Below are 22,277 nucleotides of genomic sequence, written 5' to 3'. Positions count from 1 at the left end.
TATATTCAGCAAAGCGCTCACGTCGGTTGTCATTATTATTATTATAAGCAGTTTAAAGTTATGCCTCTTACATCTCACATATAAAATAACTATCATACTATTATTACAATGTTGCTTAATATATCCAACAGTGTGATTTGTTTGGTATTACAATTAAATTTCACACGACTCAAACGTATTTTCTGTTATGACACTTCTTTTTATATTTCGATAACTCTTCCTGTCAGTCATCCATCCCTCTTTTGTTTTGTACTTATGTATCCATTTACAAGATTTGTTTTGTTGATGAAATGCAGTTCGGGCGTCCTCACAGCGCCTCTATGCGGGTGTGTGTGTGTTTCAATTGTACGAATGAGTGAATGAAAACGCTGCTGCACTGTCAATACGCGGTGAGTATGTTAATATTCATCGACAGCTCATAAAATACTTAAGATAGTTGATTTGACTTCACAGTATTAACAAAGACTCATCTAGACGTTTCTCTGTAATGTCGCTGACGAGTTTTTGACGGTATTTCCTAAGCATTAGCCTGCTAGCGTACGACTATTCAATAGTAGCAGACGCGTTAAACCAAAGGTTTATATTTTATTTCAATATATAAACACGTCTGTCTGTACAGGTTATACAAATAACAACTAAGACCGTAAAACATCAGTATATCCAGAAATTGATATTTAATTTGGAAGAATGGGGTAGCTAATAAGCTTCGTGTGAGTTGTTATGGTTTCACTTTCCATTCACCAAACGGCTAGCGTATTAGCTAACATGAATGTTGTGAAAAACATCCATACAGGTTATTTAAATGATGTGACAGTCATGTATATCTATGAAATTTTAGCATTAACTGCAAATAAACGAGAAAATGACCCCGTATGTTTAACAAGTGAATCAACAGACGTGTTGTTGACTTGTTTATGCTTCAGACATGATAAATCAGTAAGCAACCTTGTTAAATGCCACTAAACTTTAACTATAAACCTAACTACAGTGTAGTTACTTTGTTTCCTGATGCTTTGGCATGAGAAACAATGGTTACAAGTAATTCAGGACTTGTGTGTTTTAAAGCTTTGTTGACTTTCACTTTCAGCTATGGCCTCTCTCAGTGATCAGCTGGAGGAGGTGAGGGTAAATGCGGAAGGCAGCTTATCTACTCCAGGTTCTGCCCAGGAGATGAGGACAGGGGTGGCAGCCATGGCCAACATCCCTCTCCCACCCTCCAGCAAATATCGCAACATAGCTGCTGAAAGCATGCTGACGGAGAACGGTTGTGGAAATAACAGGAATGAGGTGAGAGCTGGTGTAATGATTCATTTTCCTCAGCAATCCAATGAGTGTATGATTATACATCAGGAAGCACACGTTTGACCTTTTTATGAACCAAACACTTGCACGTAGTGACCATAAACATTGACAAAAAGTTGAGTAGTATTACTATGGTAATATTTCTATCATAAAACGGGCTACTTTTACATCTTACCTCGTACTCTTTCACTGTTAAAGCTGAGGGGTCTTTCCATTCATCTTTCAGTAAACCAATTTTTATCATCCCAACAAATTTGCAGGCCTGTATACTCGCCATACAATTTTATAATGCAAAATATCAAAGAAAATACAAAGAAAAATCGCTATTAAACACAGAGTAGTAAGGTTTTGTCTTCATACACTTACATTTATGGATAAAGAATTTACCCAGACTCAATATTACATTAATGGAAAAATTCAGCTTTTTTTATTTGGTTAGCCATCTCAATCATTTTGACATTGACAAATGCTGTTAGACCCCTTAGACATATCTGCCTAAACATCATTTTAAACTTTTTATCATCCTAACAACAAACAGAGAAGTGCATAATAGTGTGCAGGTGAGAAGTATCAAGAATTTGTCCATATCTGATCATTCGGGGTATTTGTCTATGGTGTTAACAGCCCGGGCCATATAGTAGGAATGAATGGGGTTATATTGGCAGTGTGAATGACTAACATAAAGCGCATAATAATGCATAGCGCTGGGTAATCTGTCACCGTTTCCTCATGTGTTTCATAAGAATTGGTCCTGTTTTCACTCATTTGTATGCACATAACATTTCTTCCTAGTTCATTTTTACCAACTGTTGTTGTTTTTAGGTTGTAATGTATTTGTGCTCATACTATTCTGTTGTACATTAATATCTCCTAATCCTATTAGTCCCTCAGCCTCCTGCAGAAACTTTCCACTGCTCTTAACATCTTAGAGAAGTATGGTTCCAATCTTACCAACCCCAACAGGCCGAAGTACTGGCGTACAGTCAAGTACAACAACCCTGTCTTCAGGACGACCGTAGACTCTATTCAGGTGTGTGGTGGATAAAATTATGAGGCTTTTTTTTGTAAACCATACTAAATATCTGCAATTACTACTATTTATCTTCTTTTAGGGTGGCAGGGCAGTACTTAACCTGTACGGCTACACCAATCAGCAGCAAGATGGCTTGAGCTTTCCTGATGATGTTGTCCAGCCAGATGTTGGCAAGGTGGCGTCAGTGACTCTTGAGGTCATGTGCCTCCGTATGGAGCTTGACATGCTAATCAAGGTCTGAGGCTGTAAAGTATGAGCATATAATGAGTTCATGACAAATGAACGCTAAGCTCACATATAGAGTTTGCTCCTTTTCTGTAGGGTACCCATCCTCATCCAGAGTTTTTTGAAAGACTTATTCCCTCCCTCACTGTGCAGGTACAGTTTTTTTTTCTATAAGAAATGAATGACTTTTAATTTGATCTAAAGTGACAGTAAAGACATTTAATGTATAATGTTTAAAAAAAAAAAGAAAAAATTATATTTCAAATAAATGTTGTTCTTTTGAACTTTCTACTCATGAAAGAATCCCAGAAAAATGTAACAGAAATATTAAGCAGCACAACTGTTTTCAACATTTTCTTGAGCACTAATCAGCATATTAGAATGATTTCTGAAGGATCATGTGATGCTGAAGACTGGGGTAATGGCTGCTGAAAATTGAGCTTTGGCATCACAGGAATAAATTAATTTTTTTAAATGCATTCAGATTTTTACAAACTGCAATCAGTTTGTAAAAATCTTTCGCAATATTAATGTTTTACTGTATTTTAATCAGATTAATGCAGCCTTGGTCAGCTTAAGAGACTTCTTTAAAAAACATCTTACCACATTTAGAGGAAAGTGTTTCTTTCAGATTTCTTAGCTTTTTTGCAGGTCACTTTAATAGATTGTTCATATAATTGTCTGTACAGGATGATGAGGGAATCAGCACAGATGCAGTTGCCTTCTCTCCTAGTGAGAAACCATGGGAAAAACAACTTCCCTCATCTGAGTCTACTCCTCCTCAGCCTAAATCTCCATTCAGTCAAGCTCTTGCTCTCTCTTCTCTAGTGCCCTCTAAACAAACAGGTAAAGACATCTTGTTTATCAGCCCTGGCTTTGCTTTTAATGAATATCTTTTATTGTGAGTGTCCACTTTTATTGTTTCCCTTCCATTTCGCTGATTTCCAATTGCTTTGCAGAAAACTGCACCATATGTGGCATCTTTCCAGTATCTGCTCACTGCCCCACCTGCACTCAGCGGTTGTGCACAGAATGTGACCGACTGTATCACTCCCATTCAGGACGGTCCACACACATCAGGACCCCTGTGACTTCCTCAAAAGCCATAAAACGGCTCAGGTTAGCACTGAGCAATCTAAAAGTTTAAGAGAACATGTTTGTGTAGAGGATTTTGTTAAACAAATCTGCATGTCTTTATTTCTTTCCTTAGCTCCTCACTGTCAACATGGCAGTGTAAATACTGCACTACGGTAAATACGATGCAGCAGGTTTTGTGTGAGACCTGTGAACGACCCCGTCTGTCCTCTTCTGCTCCATCTCTACAAGAGGAGCCATCACAGCCTTCTACAATATCTGGTTAGTATGTACATTCCAGCTTCTTTTTTTTTTTTTTTTTTTACTGTCACTTTTTCAAAACTAAATGGACTATCTATCCTACTTGGCCTTTTGAAATATCAAGTTGGTCATTCAAACTAACAAATAAAAATCTACATTTGAATATCATTGTGTTAATTCTGGTGTTTTGTGTATCACTTTTGTCAATAAGAGTGGCAGTGTAAAAGCTGTACAGTGGTGAATGCAGGCAGCAGCATTCTATGCGAGGTGTGTGATCGCCCCCGTCTGGCCACCCGACCTCCTGTCGCACCCTCACGTCCGACCGCCTCTGCCACAGGACTACTGGACAGCCAGGTGCCGCTATCCAGTACATTCCAGATGCAATTTCCTGGTTTTGTTTCAGTACAATGTTATCTTAACACTACACTGTGTTCCAAATTATTATGCAAGTGACATATCAGTAGGATTTCAGTACAATAAACTTTCAGATTTTAGTTTTTCTAAGAAAGTGTTTGTTTATTTATCCATGTCTTTTTAGATAACTGGTATCAATCTCAGACAAAATAATTTGCCAGGTCTACTCGGGTAAATGGAAACCCTACTTAGAGGTTGTTCCACATTATTAAGCAAGTCACAGTTTTCATGCAATATGGGGAGGAAGAAAGATCTTTCTGAAGATGAAAAGCATGAAATGGTGCAATGTTGTGCAAAAGGCATGGAAACAACTAATATTGTGTGAAAACTGAATGGAGATTATCGAATTATCATAAGATTTGTGAGTGATTTAGAGCACAGCAGTGCTCAACACCGTTTTTTATATATATATATATATATATATATATATATATATAAAATATATATATACATGCAGGCTGGCAGTTGTGCTTAAAGAAGGAAGGAAGGTCTCTGAGGGTGTCAAAATGACTTCATCAAGATATGTGAAGTTCATAACTAGCCATTTTCAGCTATGGTATAAAAAGGAGGATAGTGCCTTCTGAAATACAATGCACTATGCGCTATCCCATGCTGCAAAAAACACCACAGCAATATAAATGTTTGAAAATGTATTTCTACACCCACTGTAAATGTTTCTCTTTGTGAGGTTTGGTTAGAGGTGACTAAAATGCAATTTTACACATAACTGCCAGCCTGCATGGAGATCATCTTGAGACTCCAGAGACACCAGCAGCTTCAAGTACCTGTTTGCTGCTCAACACTGGCTTTTTTATAGCTGCCCTTTTAATACAATTAACTTGTTTGACAGAAACTTTAATTAATAGGCCTTTATCTGACTGAGTTCTGCTGTGCTCTAAATCACTCACAAATCTTATTATACGGCAATAATCTGCATTCAGTTTTCACACAATATTAGTTGTTTTCATGCCTTTTGCACAACATTGCACAATTTCATGCTTTTCATCTTCAGAAAGATCTTTCTTCCTCCCCATATTGCATGAGAACTGTGACTTGCTTAATAATGTGGAACAACCTCTAAGTAGGGTTTCCATTTACCCGAGTAGACCTGGCAAATTATTTTGTCAGAGATTGATACCAGTTATCTAAAAAGACATGGATAAACATAAATAAACAAACAAACACTTTCTTAGATAAACTAAAATCTGAATGTTTATTAAACTGAATTCCTACTGATGTCACATGCATAATAATTTGGAACAGTGTATTTTAAAGTGTATAATTTCTGTGTTAATTAAATGATCCATGTTGCAAAAAGTAATGTAAACACTCCTCCAATGTTCATTAAATAGGCAGTTCAGCTTTATAAACTTAGATCTGTTTTATGCCGCTAGTGGTGTACAACTTAAAAAACATCACTTTTAATATGCATATGCATATATTTAACATTTATTAACTGACTAGCATATTCTGATATGTCATTGCAAATGAAATGAGCATCATGCTGAGTTTTATCCTGAATACAGGTTCCTGTTTTGACTCCTCTTTTTTTTCTTCTCTCATTTAGTGGGTTTGCCAGTTTTGTACGTACGTCAACCACACACCATCAATCGTATGCGAAATGTGTTGTCTTTCAAAATCAGAACCTGCCCCATCACCCTCTAAGCCCCTCCCACTCTCACCGGTTAAGGACGTTCCGCCACTTTCAGCCACACCTAAAGTCATGCCCACTGAGGACCCTGATTTGAAAAGGCAAAGACTTATGAGGGAGGAAGGGCTTAAACTTATTCAGCTCATTCGTGTAAGTCTGAGTTTGTATCGTCGTTGTAGCCTGGGCATCATTCTCAGAATCTTACAAGCATCCTTATTGTCTCTGTCTTTTCTCAGGAGGGAGAGAAGAAAGGAGTGAGCCCAGAGGAGGTGTATACCAGCATGTGTGTGTCGGGAAACAGTAACGTAATGCCGTATGATTGGCTGAAGGCAGAGCTCCCGCATGTGCTCGACGAGATCTGTGTGATGGCTGCATCCTGTCAGCAAGAACCCAATGCACAAACAAATTCTTCAGGGGGGAACGATGGCCAGGATGGGCAAAAGAGCAATGCTGTGCCCTTGTCCAGAGCAGAAGCCAAACGGGCCTGGCTGGCAGCAGGGGGCGATAATGAGAAGGCTGTCAGACAGGCTCTCAGAGACCGCAGAGTTAAAGTGAGTTCTTGACAAACCATCCTTGTGCATCCAGTCATAGTAAAAGAGAAGTACTGATTGACTATATATCAGTGGCATGCGGTCCAAATAAGCTGCGAATGCTCTGCATACCCAAGCCATTCGTGGACTCGGCAACTAATATTAACATTATAAATTACTATAAAATCCCTTGTTTGATGTGTACCATAAAGCCTACATGATTAGTAATGCATATGTAATTGTCCGTAATTAATTTATTTGCCAAACGACGGTTCCCTAAATCTGCCAGTTACGGAGACTTCTGGGTAAGCTGATCTGCTGCAGCTTTTGCGCCTTCACGCTTTTGTTATGGAACGTCATCATCGTAGCGCGTTCTCATTGGTTTCGTGGTCTATTGCAAATTACATGGGCAGGATAAGCTATGAACGGACCGCTTGCCCAAGAGGAAAATATAGCTACTGCCAGATCTCGATAACCGAAAATCACATTGTATTTGATACAAAACTAACTAGACTTAGCCAAATGGGGGGGGGGGGGGGGGGAAATCATAACTAAAACTATTTTCATAGTATTAAATTTTCTCCATTGAGATTTTTTTATGAAAACTTATAAATAGTTTAAGGATGTTAATCGATATCATTTCTGTGTTTGCATAATTTCAACTTTTTTTTTTTTAAAGAATAGCCTACTGATATTTGTATTTATTATAGCCTACTTATATTTATTATAATAACATTTTATTTTTTATTTTTTTATTTATATTAGGCTGCTAATACTAATTGTTATACTTTTTTTAAATTATTAATTTAAAAGGTACTTCTGGCATACATTTAAATTGACGCCATGGTGTTTTTTATTTGTCGTGTCTGATTTAGATCTGTGTCCTAAACTGATACGTTGAAGTATGTCATTTCTGTGACACTAGTGGCACCTAGCGGATTACAAAAATACAGCATATTTTGCAAACACACCTTTCGCATGTTGCGCCTCCGTCGACTCAAATGTCACAAAAGCTCTTACAGGTGCTTGTGAAGGTACGTCTCAACAGGTAAATATGTGCTACTCTCAATAAAAGTTCCAACATATTAGAAATACTTTTCGCTGTGTTGCTATTTGTCATGAGCAAGCAAATGAGTAAACTAACAATGTCTAGAGAGAATGTGAGCGTCTCGCATATTAGCTGCATTGGCCACATTTATTTACATGACGCACCACACAGCATACCCGGTTAAAAAGTCACCGCTCGCCACTGCTATATATGACTTCATATTTTGAGGATTTTATTTGTGTTTATAGACCTTTCAGAATAGTCAGCGGTGTAACTTTAAAATGCTAACAATACAATTGAAGGGATGGGTGGAAAAAAACTTTGTCAATCTGTGTCAAGTAATTTTATTTTGGTAAGACTTTATATTTAAATAAATGATCTTTATTAGGTCTCAAAATGAATAACCATTTTCCATATTGTACATTATAATGTTGTGATTCCTAGTTTTTAGTGTTTTATTTGTATTTATATTGAAAATTAATATAATTAAAATTTTACATTTTAATGACATAAAATACCTTTTTATGTAATTAATACTTAATATTTCCAGGTTATTAGCCATAACATGAAAATATTTATCAGCTTATCCATATAGGCCGGAATGGCAAATCATTGTATTCTAAGTAAATATGACATTTTGTCTGTTTCTGTTTGTTAGGTAAAAGAGCTTGGCTCTCTGGGCTTTAATGATGTGACCCGCTGTGAAGAAGCCCTGAGGCAGAGCGGAGGGGATGTGAGGGGGGCTCTCGTTCTGCTGCAGCGCCCTTTACTGGAGCCATTCCATCAGCGCATGTGGAGCGACGAACCAGAGCCCCCCATTGACATCAACCATCCAGATAAACAGGTGACTGGCCTTTTACCATAATGCAGCTTCACTGAGACAACAGCATTGCTTTAATTCTCACCACTTGATGTGCCATACAGTCTTTGCAGTTTATTCTGTATCATGTTTTATATGATCCTTTTTTTTTTTTTTTTATCCTTAATTTATTGCATAATGCTGGCTGCCGAAGATATTCAAGGTGGTCAGTAGTAAACTGAACTTTATGTTATCAAACATTACTAAAGTTACTTATCCTCTGTCTGTGTTAAGCATGTTTGCCGTAGACTGCTAGCGGTGTTTGAGCTACCCAGCTGGGGGCGCTGTGAGCTGGTTTTGTCTTTGCTGCGGGACCCTTCAGCTACATACACACTGGAGGACGTGGTTCAGGCCGTGCGTGAATCACCCGACCGGGACTTCATTCGCCGCGTGCTGAACAAGGAATGCCCCATCTGCCTGTCGGTTTTTCCCCACAGCAAGGTACTTTGCATCAGCTCCTCCTTTAAGATAGGTTCTGAATCTTGCACTTTTAGTGAAAGTGCACGCACATTAGGACTAGTGAGTAGTGAGCACACTGCTTACTGTGGACACACACACCCAGAGCAATGGGCAACCATTTTGCTGTGGTGCCCGGGGTTGGTTGCAGTTTGGGTTAGGTGGTTTGCTCAAGGGCATCTCAGTCATTTCCTGTCGATAATTAGAATCGAACCCGCAACCTTTGAGTTAACAGTCTGACTCGCTATTTCATTTTTGGCAAATATATGCGTGAAAGTACCTTACATTGAGTCAGGAGTCTATTTTTTGGTGTATTTTTCTGTTTTAGATGCAGTCGCTGACATCGTGCCAGTGCTCTGTGTGCTGTGGATGTTTCAAGCAGCATTTCACTATAGCAGTGAGGGACAAGCACATCAGAGACATGGTGTGTCCTGTCTGCACAGAGCCTGACATCAATGACCCTGAGCACCTTAACAGCTACTTTTCCACTCTGGACATACAGGTACTGCAAAAGAGCAAAAAATAAAGATGGTCAGTTCAGCACTGGGACTTAACTGGGCTTCAAGCTACTAACTCTGATATCTGAAACAATCGTGTGTGTGTGTGTGTGTGCATGACTTCCTAGCTCAGGGATTGTCTTGAAGCAGACGTGTATGATCTCTTCCACAAGAAGCTTACTGAGCAGGCTCTCATCAAGGACCCGAAGTTCCTGTGGTGCAGCCATGTGAGTGACACTGCACTGTAGTTTCATTCTAGAGCATTTTACAGTGAACTGAAAAGAGGTGCATGATGTGACGAACTTGTGCATCTCTTTTACTCTTATCTCATTCCCACAGTGCTCATATGGCTTCATCTATGATGGTGATCAACTCAAGGTCACCTGTATGCAATGCAGGAAAAGCTTCTGCGCTCAATGCAAAAAACCGGTAAGCATTTTCACAAAGCAAGTAACAGATTTGCGGTGACCTTGCATGAATATTGGAGATGAGCGTCAGTGTTGGGGAGTAATTCAAAGTAGCGACACTATCAACTCACCTATGTTCTTCAGCAGCATGACAGTAGTCAGCAGCTTTAAAATAGTGTTGCGTTTGCAATAACCGATTACGTTTTCCATCAAATCTGAAACAAACTATTTATATGTAATGAGAGAAAAACTGATTCGGTGTATCCAAAACGAATTCTCTCATATGTACGTGTAATGATGTAAAGTCAGATTCATTGTAGTAAATCATTCATCCGAAACAAACACTCTCATATGTATGTGCAATAAAAGAAAGTCAAAGATTCATTATGGTGAATTGTTTTGTGGAACAGAACAAGATTCTCTGACTTATGTCCCTATGCAGCATTTTCGTTCTTCTTTATTTGAATATTTAGTGTAATGCTGCTGTTATTACAGTGTTTTTTACTATACATTAAGGTGTATTTTGTATCAAATTATCAAATTAAATGCTATCACCTTAACTGATATTATTAATTAATTAAAAATCAACAAATCCTCCACTGAATGATGGTAGTGAGTGTCTTGCTCTCTGTCTCTCTCTGCAGTGGGAGCCGCAGCACGTGGGGCTCTCATGTGAGCAGTTTCAGCTGTGGAAGCGAGAGAATGACCCTGAGTACCAGAGGCAGGGTTTGGCTGGATACCTGCGTGACAATGGGATCAGTGAGTCACCTTTTGAGCTTCTCTAGAAACCTGTCAGATCTGTCTGTCATTGAGTGGTGCATTAAATAGACAAATAAATAAAAATCAATGAGTTAATAATATATATATATATATATATATATATATATATATATATATATATATATATATATATATATATATATATATATATATATATAATGGGTAATTGGATATTGGATATTTTTGTGGTAATAAAAATAGACCTATGTCTTTAAACACCGGCTCAGTATTGACATATCGGCATTTGGTCGTAATGACATATAGTGAGTCTCAAACACCATTGTTTCCTCCTTCTTATATAAATCTCATTTGTTTAAAAGACCTCAGAAGAACAGGTGAATCTCAACAAAACACCGACTGTTCATTCTTTATAAATCTCTCCAACAGTGTAGCATTAGCCGTTAGCCACAGTGCATAGCCTCAAACTCATTCAGAATCAATGTAAACATCCAAATAAACACTGTACTTATGCGATTAGACATGCTGCATGACGAACACTTTGTAAAGGTCCATTTTGAGGGTTATATTAGCTGTGTGAATTTTGTTTATGCTGTTTAAGGCAAGCGCGAGCTCCAGGCGCGGGGGAGCACGAGAATTTAAAGGGGCCGCAGCCTGAATCGGCGCATATTTAATGATGCCCCAAAATAGGCAGTTAAAAAAATGAATAAAAAAAAATCTATAGGGTATTTTGAGCTGAAACTTCACAGACACATTCAGGGGACACCTTAGACTTATATTAGATCTTTTGAAAACACGTTCTACGGCACCTTTAAAGATGTCTTTACCATTCTGGACATTGAATGTGGTAATTTCATTGCTTTCAATGGAGGATAGAAAACCTCTTGGATTTCATCAAAATATGTTAATTTGTGTTCCAAAGATGAACAAAGGTCACTAGGGTAATTAATGAAAGAAACTAGTAATTAATGAAAGAAATTTAATTTTTGGGTGAAGTAACCCTTTAAGTTACATTATATTATGTATTATAACAAATGCCTGCAGAGGGCGCCAGCGGCCTGATGTTGTTACACTTTATAGCAGATCAAATCCTTGTTTAATATTGGCCAAATGACATTTAATTCAAATGTTTACTTAATCTCTAATATTTGGCCACTTCTCTAAGGTAGAAATGCTACAGCCACTGCAATTTCTTAAACAAGAATATATGAACATCAAAACATGCAAACTCAGAGCAAGGGTTTGAACTTTTATTTTTAAATCGCGCTCTCGTCCATGGAATACATCACTTCCGGTATTTTGTCGGCTGCTTGACACGGGTAAATTGCAATCGAGGATTTTTTTTTTTAAATCAGGTACTCGAATTTAAATTGATATATTTATAAGGCTGTCACAATTTGAGACAGTCTTATAAATATATACATTTAAATGCAGTATATGCAAAGAATTTATGGATCATTTTGTTTTATGTTGCCATGTATGTCTGTGTATTTGTTAAGTTACAGAACAGGAAAAGAATGCCTTGGATTTACAAGGATTTCTGCATGAATTGTTCATATTTTACAGTAGTCAGTTTAGTTATATTCTTGACAATAGACAAACACAGACTGCTTGACTATGTAAATTATGTTTTCATGTTTTTATCCGAATGCAAATGTAAATATCCTGTCATGCAGTGCTTTTATCTACTGATCTTATGTCTGTCTTGCAGCTTGTCCTAACTGTAGGTTCCAGTATGCTCTGGCCAGGGGCGGCTGTATGCACTTCAGTTGTTCCCAGTGCAGGTATCAGTTCTGCAGTGGATGTAACAACCCCTTCCACTCAGTGAGTTCCTGTCTCGTCTTGTTGTCCTAGGATTGTTTGTGCCTATTTGTAGCTTTATGTGCATGTTATACGGCAGTGTATGTGACTGTGATATTCAGTTTGAAGCCAGCTACGGTTGGGCTAAAAGTAGCAGCCTTCTCCGGAGCACGATTTCTTCTTTTCTTTTTATTCATCCACTTTTTTTTTCTCACACTCCTGCTCACTCCTTCTCTGGCAGAAGTGTGCAGTGAACCAGTGTACTGTGACAGGTCTGCATGCCCATCACCCCAGAGACTGCCTCTTCTACCTCCGAGACTGGGAGCCTGCCAGGCTTCAGGCCTTGCTGCAGGTACACACACACACTCTCGCTTTAATACAGGCACGCACATTTCCTCCTACACATCCACACACACACCACTTGTGTGCCAAGGTTGGTTGTGAAAAATCATTTCTCATCTCTATCGTTTTTATTTTGAATACTTGTTTCATCAGAAAAAGGCGGTGAACTACAATACTGACACTGCAACAGGAGCACAGACTGGTATGTCTTATTAAAGCTTTATTTGTTTGGTTAATTCTGACTATGTGGCCATATTTCCCCCTTAGTGCTTCTGTAATCTGTTTGTCTGTGTCTGTCTCTTCATATAATTTGTCTGTCTCTGTCTTAAAGTCTAGTTTGCTTCCAATTTCACTCTTTATCTCAACTGCCCAGTGGAACAAAATCGCTTTTACAGTAATGAAAGCCTAAAAGCTGAGCATCATAAAGCAATGTACTGTTTTCCTACAAAAACAGCCATCCAATTACCACTTCTCAGACCAAGGCTATATTTGTACCATGAAATCGTTGTCAAACTGTAGCAAATTAGCTCAAAATAAATATGAATAATTAATCATAACTAGTTATAATTAATTATTAATATTTTAATCAGTCAATAAAATTAACTTAATGTAATAAAATTAATATTACAATCAATTAACCTGTTGTTCAATGAACACACAGTGTTAATTGTTTATTAACTAAGAAATGTTCATTTCCAGGTTATAGGAAATAACAATCTTATTCTACTAAAAGCCTGTAGTCAGGACCGACATGAATAGGGACTCCCGTACATGAGCGCAAAACACGGACAACCTTACGTGTGACATGAACAAGACTTTATTAACTAGACTAAACACTTAAACTACTCTAACATTCACACACATACATGCATACAGTTTACCAAGAGAGAGAGAGAAAGCAGAGTACAGGAAGCAAGAAGTTACAGCATTGTTGGACATTCAGCAGATCAACAGCCTTGAGCAAACCATCAGTTTAGTTTTAACAGGCCCTTCTTTAAAAGGGGTAAGGATACTCAATGTATCCGATAATGAGACTAAGTTTGATACTTGCATGTCTCTCCAAGTTGAATTAAAACTGTCCTGATGCAATTTGTGGAGGCTCCTGTTGAATCTTTGCTGATATTTTCTTGACGAAAGAGAACCGGCTGGATTCAGAGGATCTTTGGTGAATGGAAGGTCTAGGCCGAGGCCTGGCACAAGCTTGGGGTTCCTTAGAAGCTTCTAGCTTCTTAAAGCATCATCTTGACGTCAGCATTCATCAGTAAAAGAGAAGAAGAGGAGGAAGAGCAGGAAGAGAGAGGTTTTATCTTGTGATCCATGAATATAAGGGGTGGAGACATCACACCCTCTTAAGGTGTCTGAGCCAATAAGGAGTTGCCCCCTCGGAGGGAAGTTTTACGAGTCTTTGTTCTGTAGCAAGATATTAGCATAAGACACTGGATTGGATGTTTGAGAGAAGAACCCTCTAGATTCTTATAATACTAATGTGTCACAGAGTTAGTAACATGTAACATAAATTACCAAATAGGAAATGAAAGTTGGAGTCCGTAGATACCAAGCATGCTGCCAATGTGATCTCAGTTAACTATACATTTGCAACTATGGAACATTAATACCAAAATAGTTCAAAAGAGAGAATTAATACATAGAATAAAGCCTATAAAAGGAAAGTCATGAGATGGGAAACTTGGATACATGTTTATACATTTCCCAAGTGGTTATATAGAGAATACGTAGGATTAAGAGAGTTTATTTGTCCTTCTCAGGAAGGATGAGTCACTAGTCTCTACAGCATTCTTATGGATCATAAAAGTACCATATAACTGTAACAGGACACCTAGTTGTGCCTGTGTGCTAGCTACACTTGGGATGTTGGTTGCAGTTTTAGGGGGATGAGTTCAGAGAACTTTGATAGTGAGAGTGAGTTTATGGGTAATTCATTAAATACCATGAATAATTGTGTGGCTGATTGGTCCAGACGCTACATCCCCCCCTTTCGATCGTTGTTGTTCTTTCTATGGACAACAGCGAACGACGTTGAAGGTGTAGAGAGATCAGACACACCACTGGCACACAAGGCTGGAAGGCTGTGATGGGCTCTGGTTGTATGTGTCTCCTGGAGTGGTGGTCGTTCCATGGCGGTTGATGTAGCCAGTAGGCAAGCTCAGGTCTCTGAGCTGGTGCTGCAGGAATCAAGGCAGCCAGTGCCTTGACCGTGTGTCACCTGTCAGTTAGTGTTGGTACAGTTAATGCGGGCAAGATGTTTGCTGGTGGCAAGGTTCAGGTCTCTGAGCTTGTGTTGTGTGAGTGGTCAGAAGCTTGTACTGCTGAGTACTCCTCAGGTAAGAACTGTTCAAGGAGCTATCTTACTAGCGTTAGAAGCTCCTGCAGGTCCGATGCAGGCGTGTCCAGTCGTCCTTGGGCTGCCTGCTGTTGGAGATCCTGCTGTGTCTGCAGGGAGAGGATGCTCCCATCCCTGGCTTCTCCCTGTGGTAGGTCTGGTACCTGGGTCTGTCTGAATTAATCCTTCTCCTTCTGCAGCTGCAGAGGATTTCAGGAAAATGGCTGATAAGGTGTCAAGCAGAAGGCTTTGGCCTCCCCCTCTGTACCTCTGTGCTTGGCTGGGGGAGGTTCTTCTGCTGACTCCATGCGGTGAAGTGAGACGTTTCTCCTGCAGTGGTTCTGTTTGCTGCAGGTAAGAGAGTCTCAGTTCTCTTTTCTTCTGTGTCTCTATTCTGTCAGGTCCTTGTGTCTGTCCCGAGCCTCCATCTCTAGCTGGTCTATGTGGCTTTTAGCATGCATCAGCTCCTTGTGAGTCTCTGTGATCTGGAGTTTGAGGTTGTCCACCTCCTGTTTCAAAACAGCGAGGATGTGGGCCAAGAAAAAGTTGACTTCAGTCAGATCATTGTGATCACACCTCTGGTTTGAGTCATCTGCCTTTACTTCTCTTCCATCTTTGTCCAGTTGCTTTTGGCTCTGGTGCCGTAATTGCTCAGCAGCACTGGTTAGGAGGGTGTTCCTCACGACACATAGCCAGTCCTTTTGGTCTGCCATCTGGGCAGTTAGGCTGAGCATCTGCAACATTTAGGCATGCTTGTGGTGAGAGTAAGGGCAAGAGACTACTGCAAGATCAAACAGAATTTAGGGCTAAAGGCACAGTGAGCAGCCAGGTGTATAAAATACAGCTAGCTTTAATAAATGACTTAAGATGGTTCTTGTGGTCAGATTATTTCTTAGTATTTCTTACTGATGGCTCACAACAGGCTTGACCTCCGAACAAATGGAAAAGAGAAAGAGAGAGGAAGAGGAGAGCTTTCCTATTAGATTGTGCTTATTAGTGGTGCTCAAAATTATGCCATAGCAATCATTCGGATTCCTTTGTAACTGGCTCATAAAATTGAAGCAACTGTTGTAAATAAACAAAATCAAGAAGGAGAGTATGTCTAGTTGCTTGTGGTTATATTGGGAAATTAAACCACACAAGACTAAACAGGAAAATGTAAATAAATCACATAGATGAAAGAAATACTAGTAAAAACAAATAGCTGACTGCTATTATAATTAAAATCAATAAAATATTTAAAGAAGTGATTAAAACAGCAGAATGACCTGGTATTGGGAATAGTCAATAGCACTAGTGATTAACAATTGGATTAGCTTTGGAAATCACTCTATAGTTGGTCACAGCTGCAGCGTGTTCAGGACCACACCATGTGTGTGTCCCTCCCAGAAGTTTAGTCAACGTGTTATTGAAATATCTCAATAAATCCTAGAATTCTTCTTTAGTTAAACAGTTTACATGTAATTAAATTTAGATTTAATCACCCTAGTAACTGCAGATTTAGCTGAACAGTGTTCAGGGAGAAATGCACCTAAGTGCAGGTGAAATTAGCTGAGAAGAATTAAAGGTAAGGAAAGAAAGAAATCAGAAAACCAGGAATGTGGTTAAGGGAAATTGGTTTAGATCAGTTCACACTGCATACACACAAGCTATAGTTAAAGGCTTCACGTAAATGATGCTAACCACTAACTGTAGAAGCTATTAGTTAGCTTAGCCTGAGGTGCAGGGCTGCTAGGTGAGGTTAGCTTAGCCACCTAGCCTGGTTTGTTTACAATATGGCATCACAGGGTGATGAGTTAGCACTTCCTGTGACAAGTCGTTGTCATGGGAACCAATGCACATTTGGGCAATTCAAACAGTTTATTGAGACTGTCTGCTCATTTCAAACAAGTTACGTATAGAGTTAAAATGTGACGCTTATACTTTCAGATTTTCAAAAACTTGATATTACATTCAGTAAAATGCAAATATGTTTTGGCATTTGCAAATTTTACTCATGTAAACTCTTCTCTCTACTTTAAACAACGTCTTGTACTTGTTTAAAGGGTAATTACACAGTTTGCTGTAAGTCAAAGCTTGTTTAAGCATATATAGTTAAGTCCGTCTTGTGCATGAATACTGATATTCCTTTCAGCGAGTGAAACACAGTTTTGGTCAAAAGATAGCTATGCTTGTAGGTGCAGGCAAAGTTTAGATGAATGACATCAATCTTAACTATAACAGGGGAGCATTACCCAAATCTACATTTATATAACACTGTACTGAGATTCATTCATCAGAAACAGGTTAAGCAATACTGCAATTGGTATTTCTCCAACCAAAGCAGAATAATCAATTCTGGTACAGTTTACATGCCGCTGAGCTGAGATTCCTTCGTCAACACAGGCTTACGCTCTAATACTGAGATTAGGATTTCTTCGCTAAAATCAGATTAACTTTACACTGATACCATTTGAACATATGCTAAAATGTGTCAAGAGTAGACTCTTTCAGTTACAGTAGAGATGTCAATTCAAGCCATCACTTTATCAGCATCTAACAAGCCAGCAATTAGTGACCAAAATGTGCATCGTCTGACATATTCTGACTGGAATTATCAAATGCACACTTTTAAATTGACAGTGGTTTAAGCTCATAATCTTTGTTTATTCATGCCCGCATTCTCCACCATTTGTAGCAAATTAGCTCAAAATAAATATGAATAATTAATCATAACTAGTTATAATTAATTATTAATATTTTAATCAGTCAATAAAATTAACTTAATGTAATAAAATTAATATTACAATCAATTAACCTGTTGTTCAATGAACACACAGTGTTAATTGTTTATTAACTAAGAAATGTTCATTTCCAGGTTATAGGAAATAACAATCTTATTCTACTAAAAGCCTGTAGTCAGGACCGACATGAATAGGGACTCCCGTACATGAGCGCAAAACACGGACAACCTTACGTGTGACATGAACAAGACTTTATTAACTAGACTAAACACTTAAACTACTCTAACATTCACACACATACATGCATACAGTTTACCAAGAGAGAGAGAGAAAGCAGAGTACAGGAAGCAAGAAGTTACAGCATTGTTGGACATTCAGCAGATCAACAGCCTTGAGCAAACCATCAGTTTAGTTTTAACAGGCCCTTCTTTAAAAGGGGTAAGGATACTCAATGTATCCGATAATGAGACTAAGTTTGATACTTGCATGTCTCTCCAAGTTGAATTAAAACTGTCCTGATGCAATTTGTGGAGGCTCCTGTTGAATCTTTGCTGATATTTTCTTGACGAAAGAGAACCGGCTGGATTCAGAGGATCTTTGGTGAATGGAAGGTCTAGGCCGAGGCCTGGCACAAGCTTGGGGTTCCTTAGAAGCTTCTAGCTTCTTAAAGCATCATCTTGACGTCAGCATTCATCAGTAAAAGAGAAGAAGAGGAGGAAGAGCAGGAAGAGAGAGGTTTTATCTTGTGATCCATGAATATAAGGGGTGGAGACATCACACCCTCTTAAGGTGTCTGAGCCAATAAGGAGTTGCCCCCTCGGAGGGAAGTTTTACGAGTCTTTGTTCTGTAGCAAGATATTAGCATAAGACACTGGATTGGATGTTTGAGAGAAGAACCCTCTAGATTCTTATAATACTAATGTGTCACAGAGTTAGTAACATGTAACATAAATTACCAAATAGGAAATGAAAGTTGGAGTCCGTAGATACCAAGCATGCTGCCAATGTGATCTCAGTTAACTATACATTTGCAACTATGGAACATTAATACCAAAATAGTTCAAAAGAGAGAATTAATACATAGAATAAAGCCTATAAAAGGAAAGTCATGAGATGGGAAACTTGGATACATGTTTATACATTTCCCAAGTGGTTATATAGAGAATACGTAGGATTAAGAGAGTTTATTTGTCCTTCTCAGGAAGGATGAGTCACTAGTCTCTACAGCATTCTTATGGATCATAAAAGTACCATATAACTGTAACAGGACACCTAGTTGTGCCTGTGTGCTAGCTACACTTGGGATGTTGGTTGCAGTTTTAGGGGGATGAGTTCAGAGAACTTTGATAGTGAGAGTGAGTTTATGGGTAATTCATTAAATACCATGAATAATTGTGTGGCTGATTGGTCCAGACGCTACAAAACACACACATACACCTACTCCTTACAGCTTTATTTCACACTCTGTTCCACTTCTCTTTACTGAAAATATCTCCCTTGAAAACTGCCTTTTCCCAAAATGCATCCTTGCGTTATTTGCATCAGGTGTGTGCGGAGTGATTGAGCAGAAAGATGAAGGGCCTCGTCCGACTGATTCGCCATGTGGGGCTCAGACTCAGCCGGGACAGGCAGGACTCTGCGAGTGAGTAACATGGTTGTTACCATGTTGACTTCTCCCTGTACTCTCAAATCTGTCAAACTCATCTCAGTTTTGTTGGCATTGCCGTTGTCTTGTAGGGATTAGAAAAAGTACCCGAGTACTCAAAAAATCACAACCCAATTGCGTGATTTAACTCTATTCCATTTCACACTGGTCAAAATTCAGTAACAATACACAAACATGTTGAAGTGGGATATTGCTGATGTATTTTATATTGTAGAATAAATTTGAAATTCACAAACTTTATTTCAGGCATTTAACAAAAAACCCAATGACCCATTTTTTGGCTTTAGGATTCATTCCTACAGCACTCTTTAAAGGGATACTTCACCCCAAAAATGAAAGTTATGTCAGTAATTACTCACCCTCATGTTGTTCCACACCCGTAAGACCTTCATTCATCTTTGGAACCTAAACGAAGACCTTTTTGATAATCTGACAGCATTCTGTCCTTCTATAGATTGCCTTTGCAACTTGATCTTTAATGTTTCAAAAAGTTCATAAAGAGATCATAAAGCTAATCCATATGAATTGAGCGGTTTAGTCCAAATTTTCTGAAGATACTCGATCACTTTTTATGATGAACACATTTAATTTAGGCTCTCACTCACATATAAACCTACATCAGCAAACTTAAGCCATGTTTCCACCGAAATTAGCCGAAATAATTTGTCCCAGGAACTTTTTTCCCCCAGACCTGTTGCTGTCTGTGTTTCCATCGCATTACCTCATCGTCGGTCCATCGGTCGTATTTCTCAACTCCATTGTTGATTTGAATAGCAAACATCTCTTACTGGTGGTTGAAATAAAATGCTGCGTGGAGTCAACCAATCAAAATGCTGCATGAACTCAACCAATCAGCATGTTCAGCATCCAAGTCCCACCCCCAAAAGTTCCTGAACTTTGAAAAAGTACTACTTCATGAGCAGGGACTTTCTGAGGGCGAAATTTTTAACCGGAACTTCATTTAGACCCTGGTCCCTGCGAGTACCATCCCAAAATCCCTAGTCACTGGGGAAAGTTCTTGCGGTGGAAATGCGGCTAAAAACAGATGCTTAACCGAACTTGAATGATGTACAAGAACAAACCTCTTCTGGAAGCTCGAACATGCTGCGTAACACACGAGAATTAATCTCACTGGTTATGCGGCATGTTTGAGTTTCCGCAAGAGGTTTGTTTTTTGCGTCATTCAGGTTCAGTTGAGCTTCTGCTTATGTTCGCTGATCAATGTTTATATGCGAGTAAAAGCCTAAATTAAATCTGTTCATCATATAAAGTGATTGAGTCTCTTCAGAAAATTTAGACTAAATTGCTCGATTCATATGGATTAGTTTTCCGATCTCTTTATGATCTTTTTGAAACGTCAAAGATGAAGTTGCAAAGACAGTCTAAAGAGGAATAGAATGCTGTCAGATTTCATCAAAAAGATCTTCATTTGTGTTCCGAAGATGAACAAAAATCTTACAGGTTTGGAATGACATGAGGGTGAGTAATTAACGACCAAATTTTCATTTTGGGGTGAACTAACCCTTTATTATAAAAGCTCCAACACATTTTTAAATACTTGGCAACTAGTGCAAATGCAAATGTGCAATAAAACATTTAAATTGTCACATTGTGAGTGAACAGTTAGGAAGATCAAATGTGAACTGAAATTGTAATCATGTTTGAATTTTGACCACAATCTGTATCTGTAGTCATAAGTGGGATTGATGAGACACTGAATAAAACAGCAAGATGCGTTGCAATGGCCAAAGACATCTGATGCTGTAAATGATAAAATGATAGACTACTTGACAAGAAAAAATAACACATGCCTCTCCCTGCTTTTCAGAGGTAATTAAAATAGTGTTGTGTTTCAGGAAGCATTATCGAGAATACCTTGTCAGCCTCATTAATGGACATTCTATCGACCCCGCCCTCCTTTACGCTCATGATGAGCTGATTGTGGCCTGCAGGAGATACCATGTGGATGTGTCACAGGGGGAAGGAGAAGATGAGAGAGCATACTTTGCCAGACTGCTTAAGGTGGGCTGATGCTGTCCTTTCTTCAGTCTATAAGCATGACCTATTTTTGGTACAGTTATCAAACTCTTTCTTTACCTCACATCTGCAGAAACTCATGGATGACGTGCCTCTGGGTGACAAGGTCCTTCGCAAGAAGTGAAGACATTTTACTTTGTTCATTTAACTTGTGCTGACTATTTTAACCACGTGCTGAGAGGCAGACAGAATTTTAAACACAGTGCTTCCCTGTTCTAAATGCGATGTAGTTGCACACATTTGCACAATGCACACACTGGTTTTCTTTTTCTTTAAGGTTTTGTGATGGGAAATTCTTACTTTTAATCATGTTTTGATTTTAATCACCCTCTAATAGCATTATAGCTGTTGCTTGATAATTAAAAAAAAAAAACAAAAAAAAAAAGACTAAGATAAAACACTTTGACAGCTATAATGAAACCATTTATGGTTTCTGTGAATGCTTATAAATGAGTTTTATATTTCACTGGGTAAATTTTAAAATTAAACCGACAAAAATTGTTAAAAAAACAACAGCATTTTATATGATTTTATGAGTGAACTTTCAGTTAATTGTACCTCAGGCTGTTCATTGTCAGAGTTTATTCAACCAAATTAAACCAGAAACAAAATCTGCACATTGATGGGTGTTAAAAGACGAGCAATCAAAGTAATAATGGCAAGTACTTTTAATTGTGGGTCTATGTGTACATATATATGATTAAACATAATTTATAAAATGTTGAATCTGGTGAGTCTTTGTGTTTCAAAGAGAACAAACCAATCAATAAGTGTTTATAAGCGAAGCGGTAAAACCACCAATCATGTTGATGTCACTCGATCACCATACAATCTCTGGGATCGGAGCCCTTAAAACATATATTTGCTCATCTC

General features: G+C 38.5%; 1 protein-coding gene across 1 annotated transcript; it reads left to right on the top strand.

The window, feature by feature from the left end:
• Positions 1 to 262: 262 nt before the first annotated feature.
• Positions 263 to 21,789, top strand: rnf31 (ring finger protein 31). The gene is made up of 23 exons (XM_067363392.1): positions 263 to 389; positions 1,088 to 1,287; positions 2,186 to 2,332; positions 2,415 to 2,570; positions 2,657 to 2,713; positions 3,250 to 3,406; positions 3,520 to 3,679; positions 3,771 to 3,916; positions 4,107 to 4,249; positions 5,877 to 6,110; positions 6,197 to 6,511; positions 8,197 to 8,382; positions 8,632 to 8,838; positions 9,182 to 9,355; positions 9,479 to 9,577; positions 9,690 to 9,779; positions 10,402 to 10,516; positions 12,207 to 12,319; positions 12,537 to 12,647; positions 12,791 to 12,839; positions 19,247 to 19,343; positions 21,224 to 21,389; positions 21,478 to 21,789. Exons 2-23 carry the CDS (start codon positions 1,090 to 1,092, stop codon positions 21,526 to 21,528), a joined length of 3,171 nt encoding a protein of 1,056 aa, XP_067219493.1. The 5' UTR covers positions 263 to 389; positions 1,088 to 1,089; the 3' UTR covers positions 21,529 to 21,789.
• Positions 21,790 to 22,277: the final 488 nt, after the last annotated feature.

Source organism: Chanodichthys erythropterus, chromosome 16, assembly GCF_024489055.1.
Source record: "Chanodichthys erythropterus isolate Z2021 chromosome 16, ASM2448905v1, whole genome shotgun sequence".
NCBI classification, from domain to species: domain Eukaryota; kingdom Metazoa; phylum Chordata; class Actinopteri; order Cypriniformes; family Xenocyprididae; genus Chanodichthys; species Chanodichthys erythropterus.
Note: the sequence above shows the minus strand (reverse complement) of the source record. Positions and strands in the feature narration are given on the sequence as shown.

Bases quoted from the DNA above. Each gene is read 5' to 3' on its own strand.
- rnf31 (XM_067363392.1), top strand. From the start codon at position 1,090: ATGGCCTCTCTCAGTGATCAGCTGGAGGAGGTGAGGGTAAATGCGGAA. The intron at 8,839-9,181 runs GTACTTTGCATC...TTTCTGTTTTAG, and splicing joins CGGTTTTTCCCCACAGCAAG to ATGCAGTCGCTGACATCGTG. The intron at 9,780-10,401 runs GTAAGCATTTTC...CTCTCTCTGCAG, and splicing joins GCGCTCAATGCAAAAAACCG to TGGGAGCCGCAGCACGTGGG.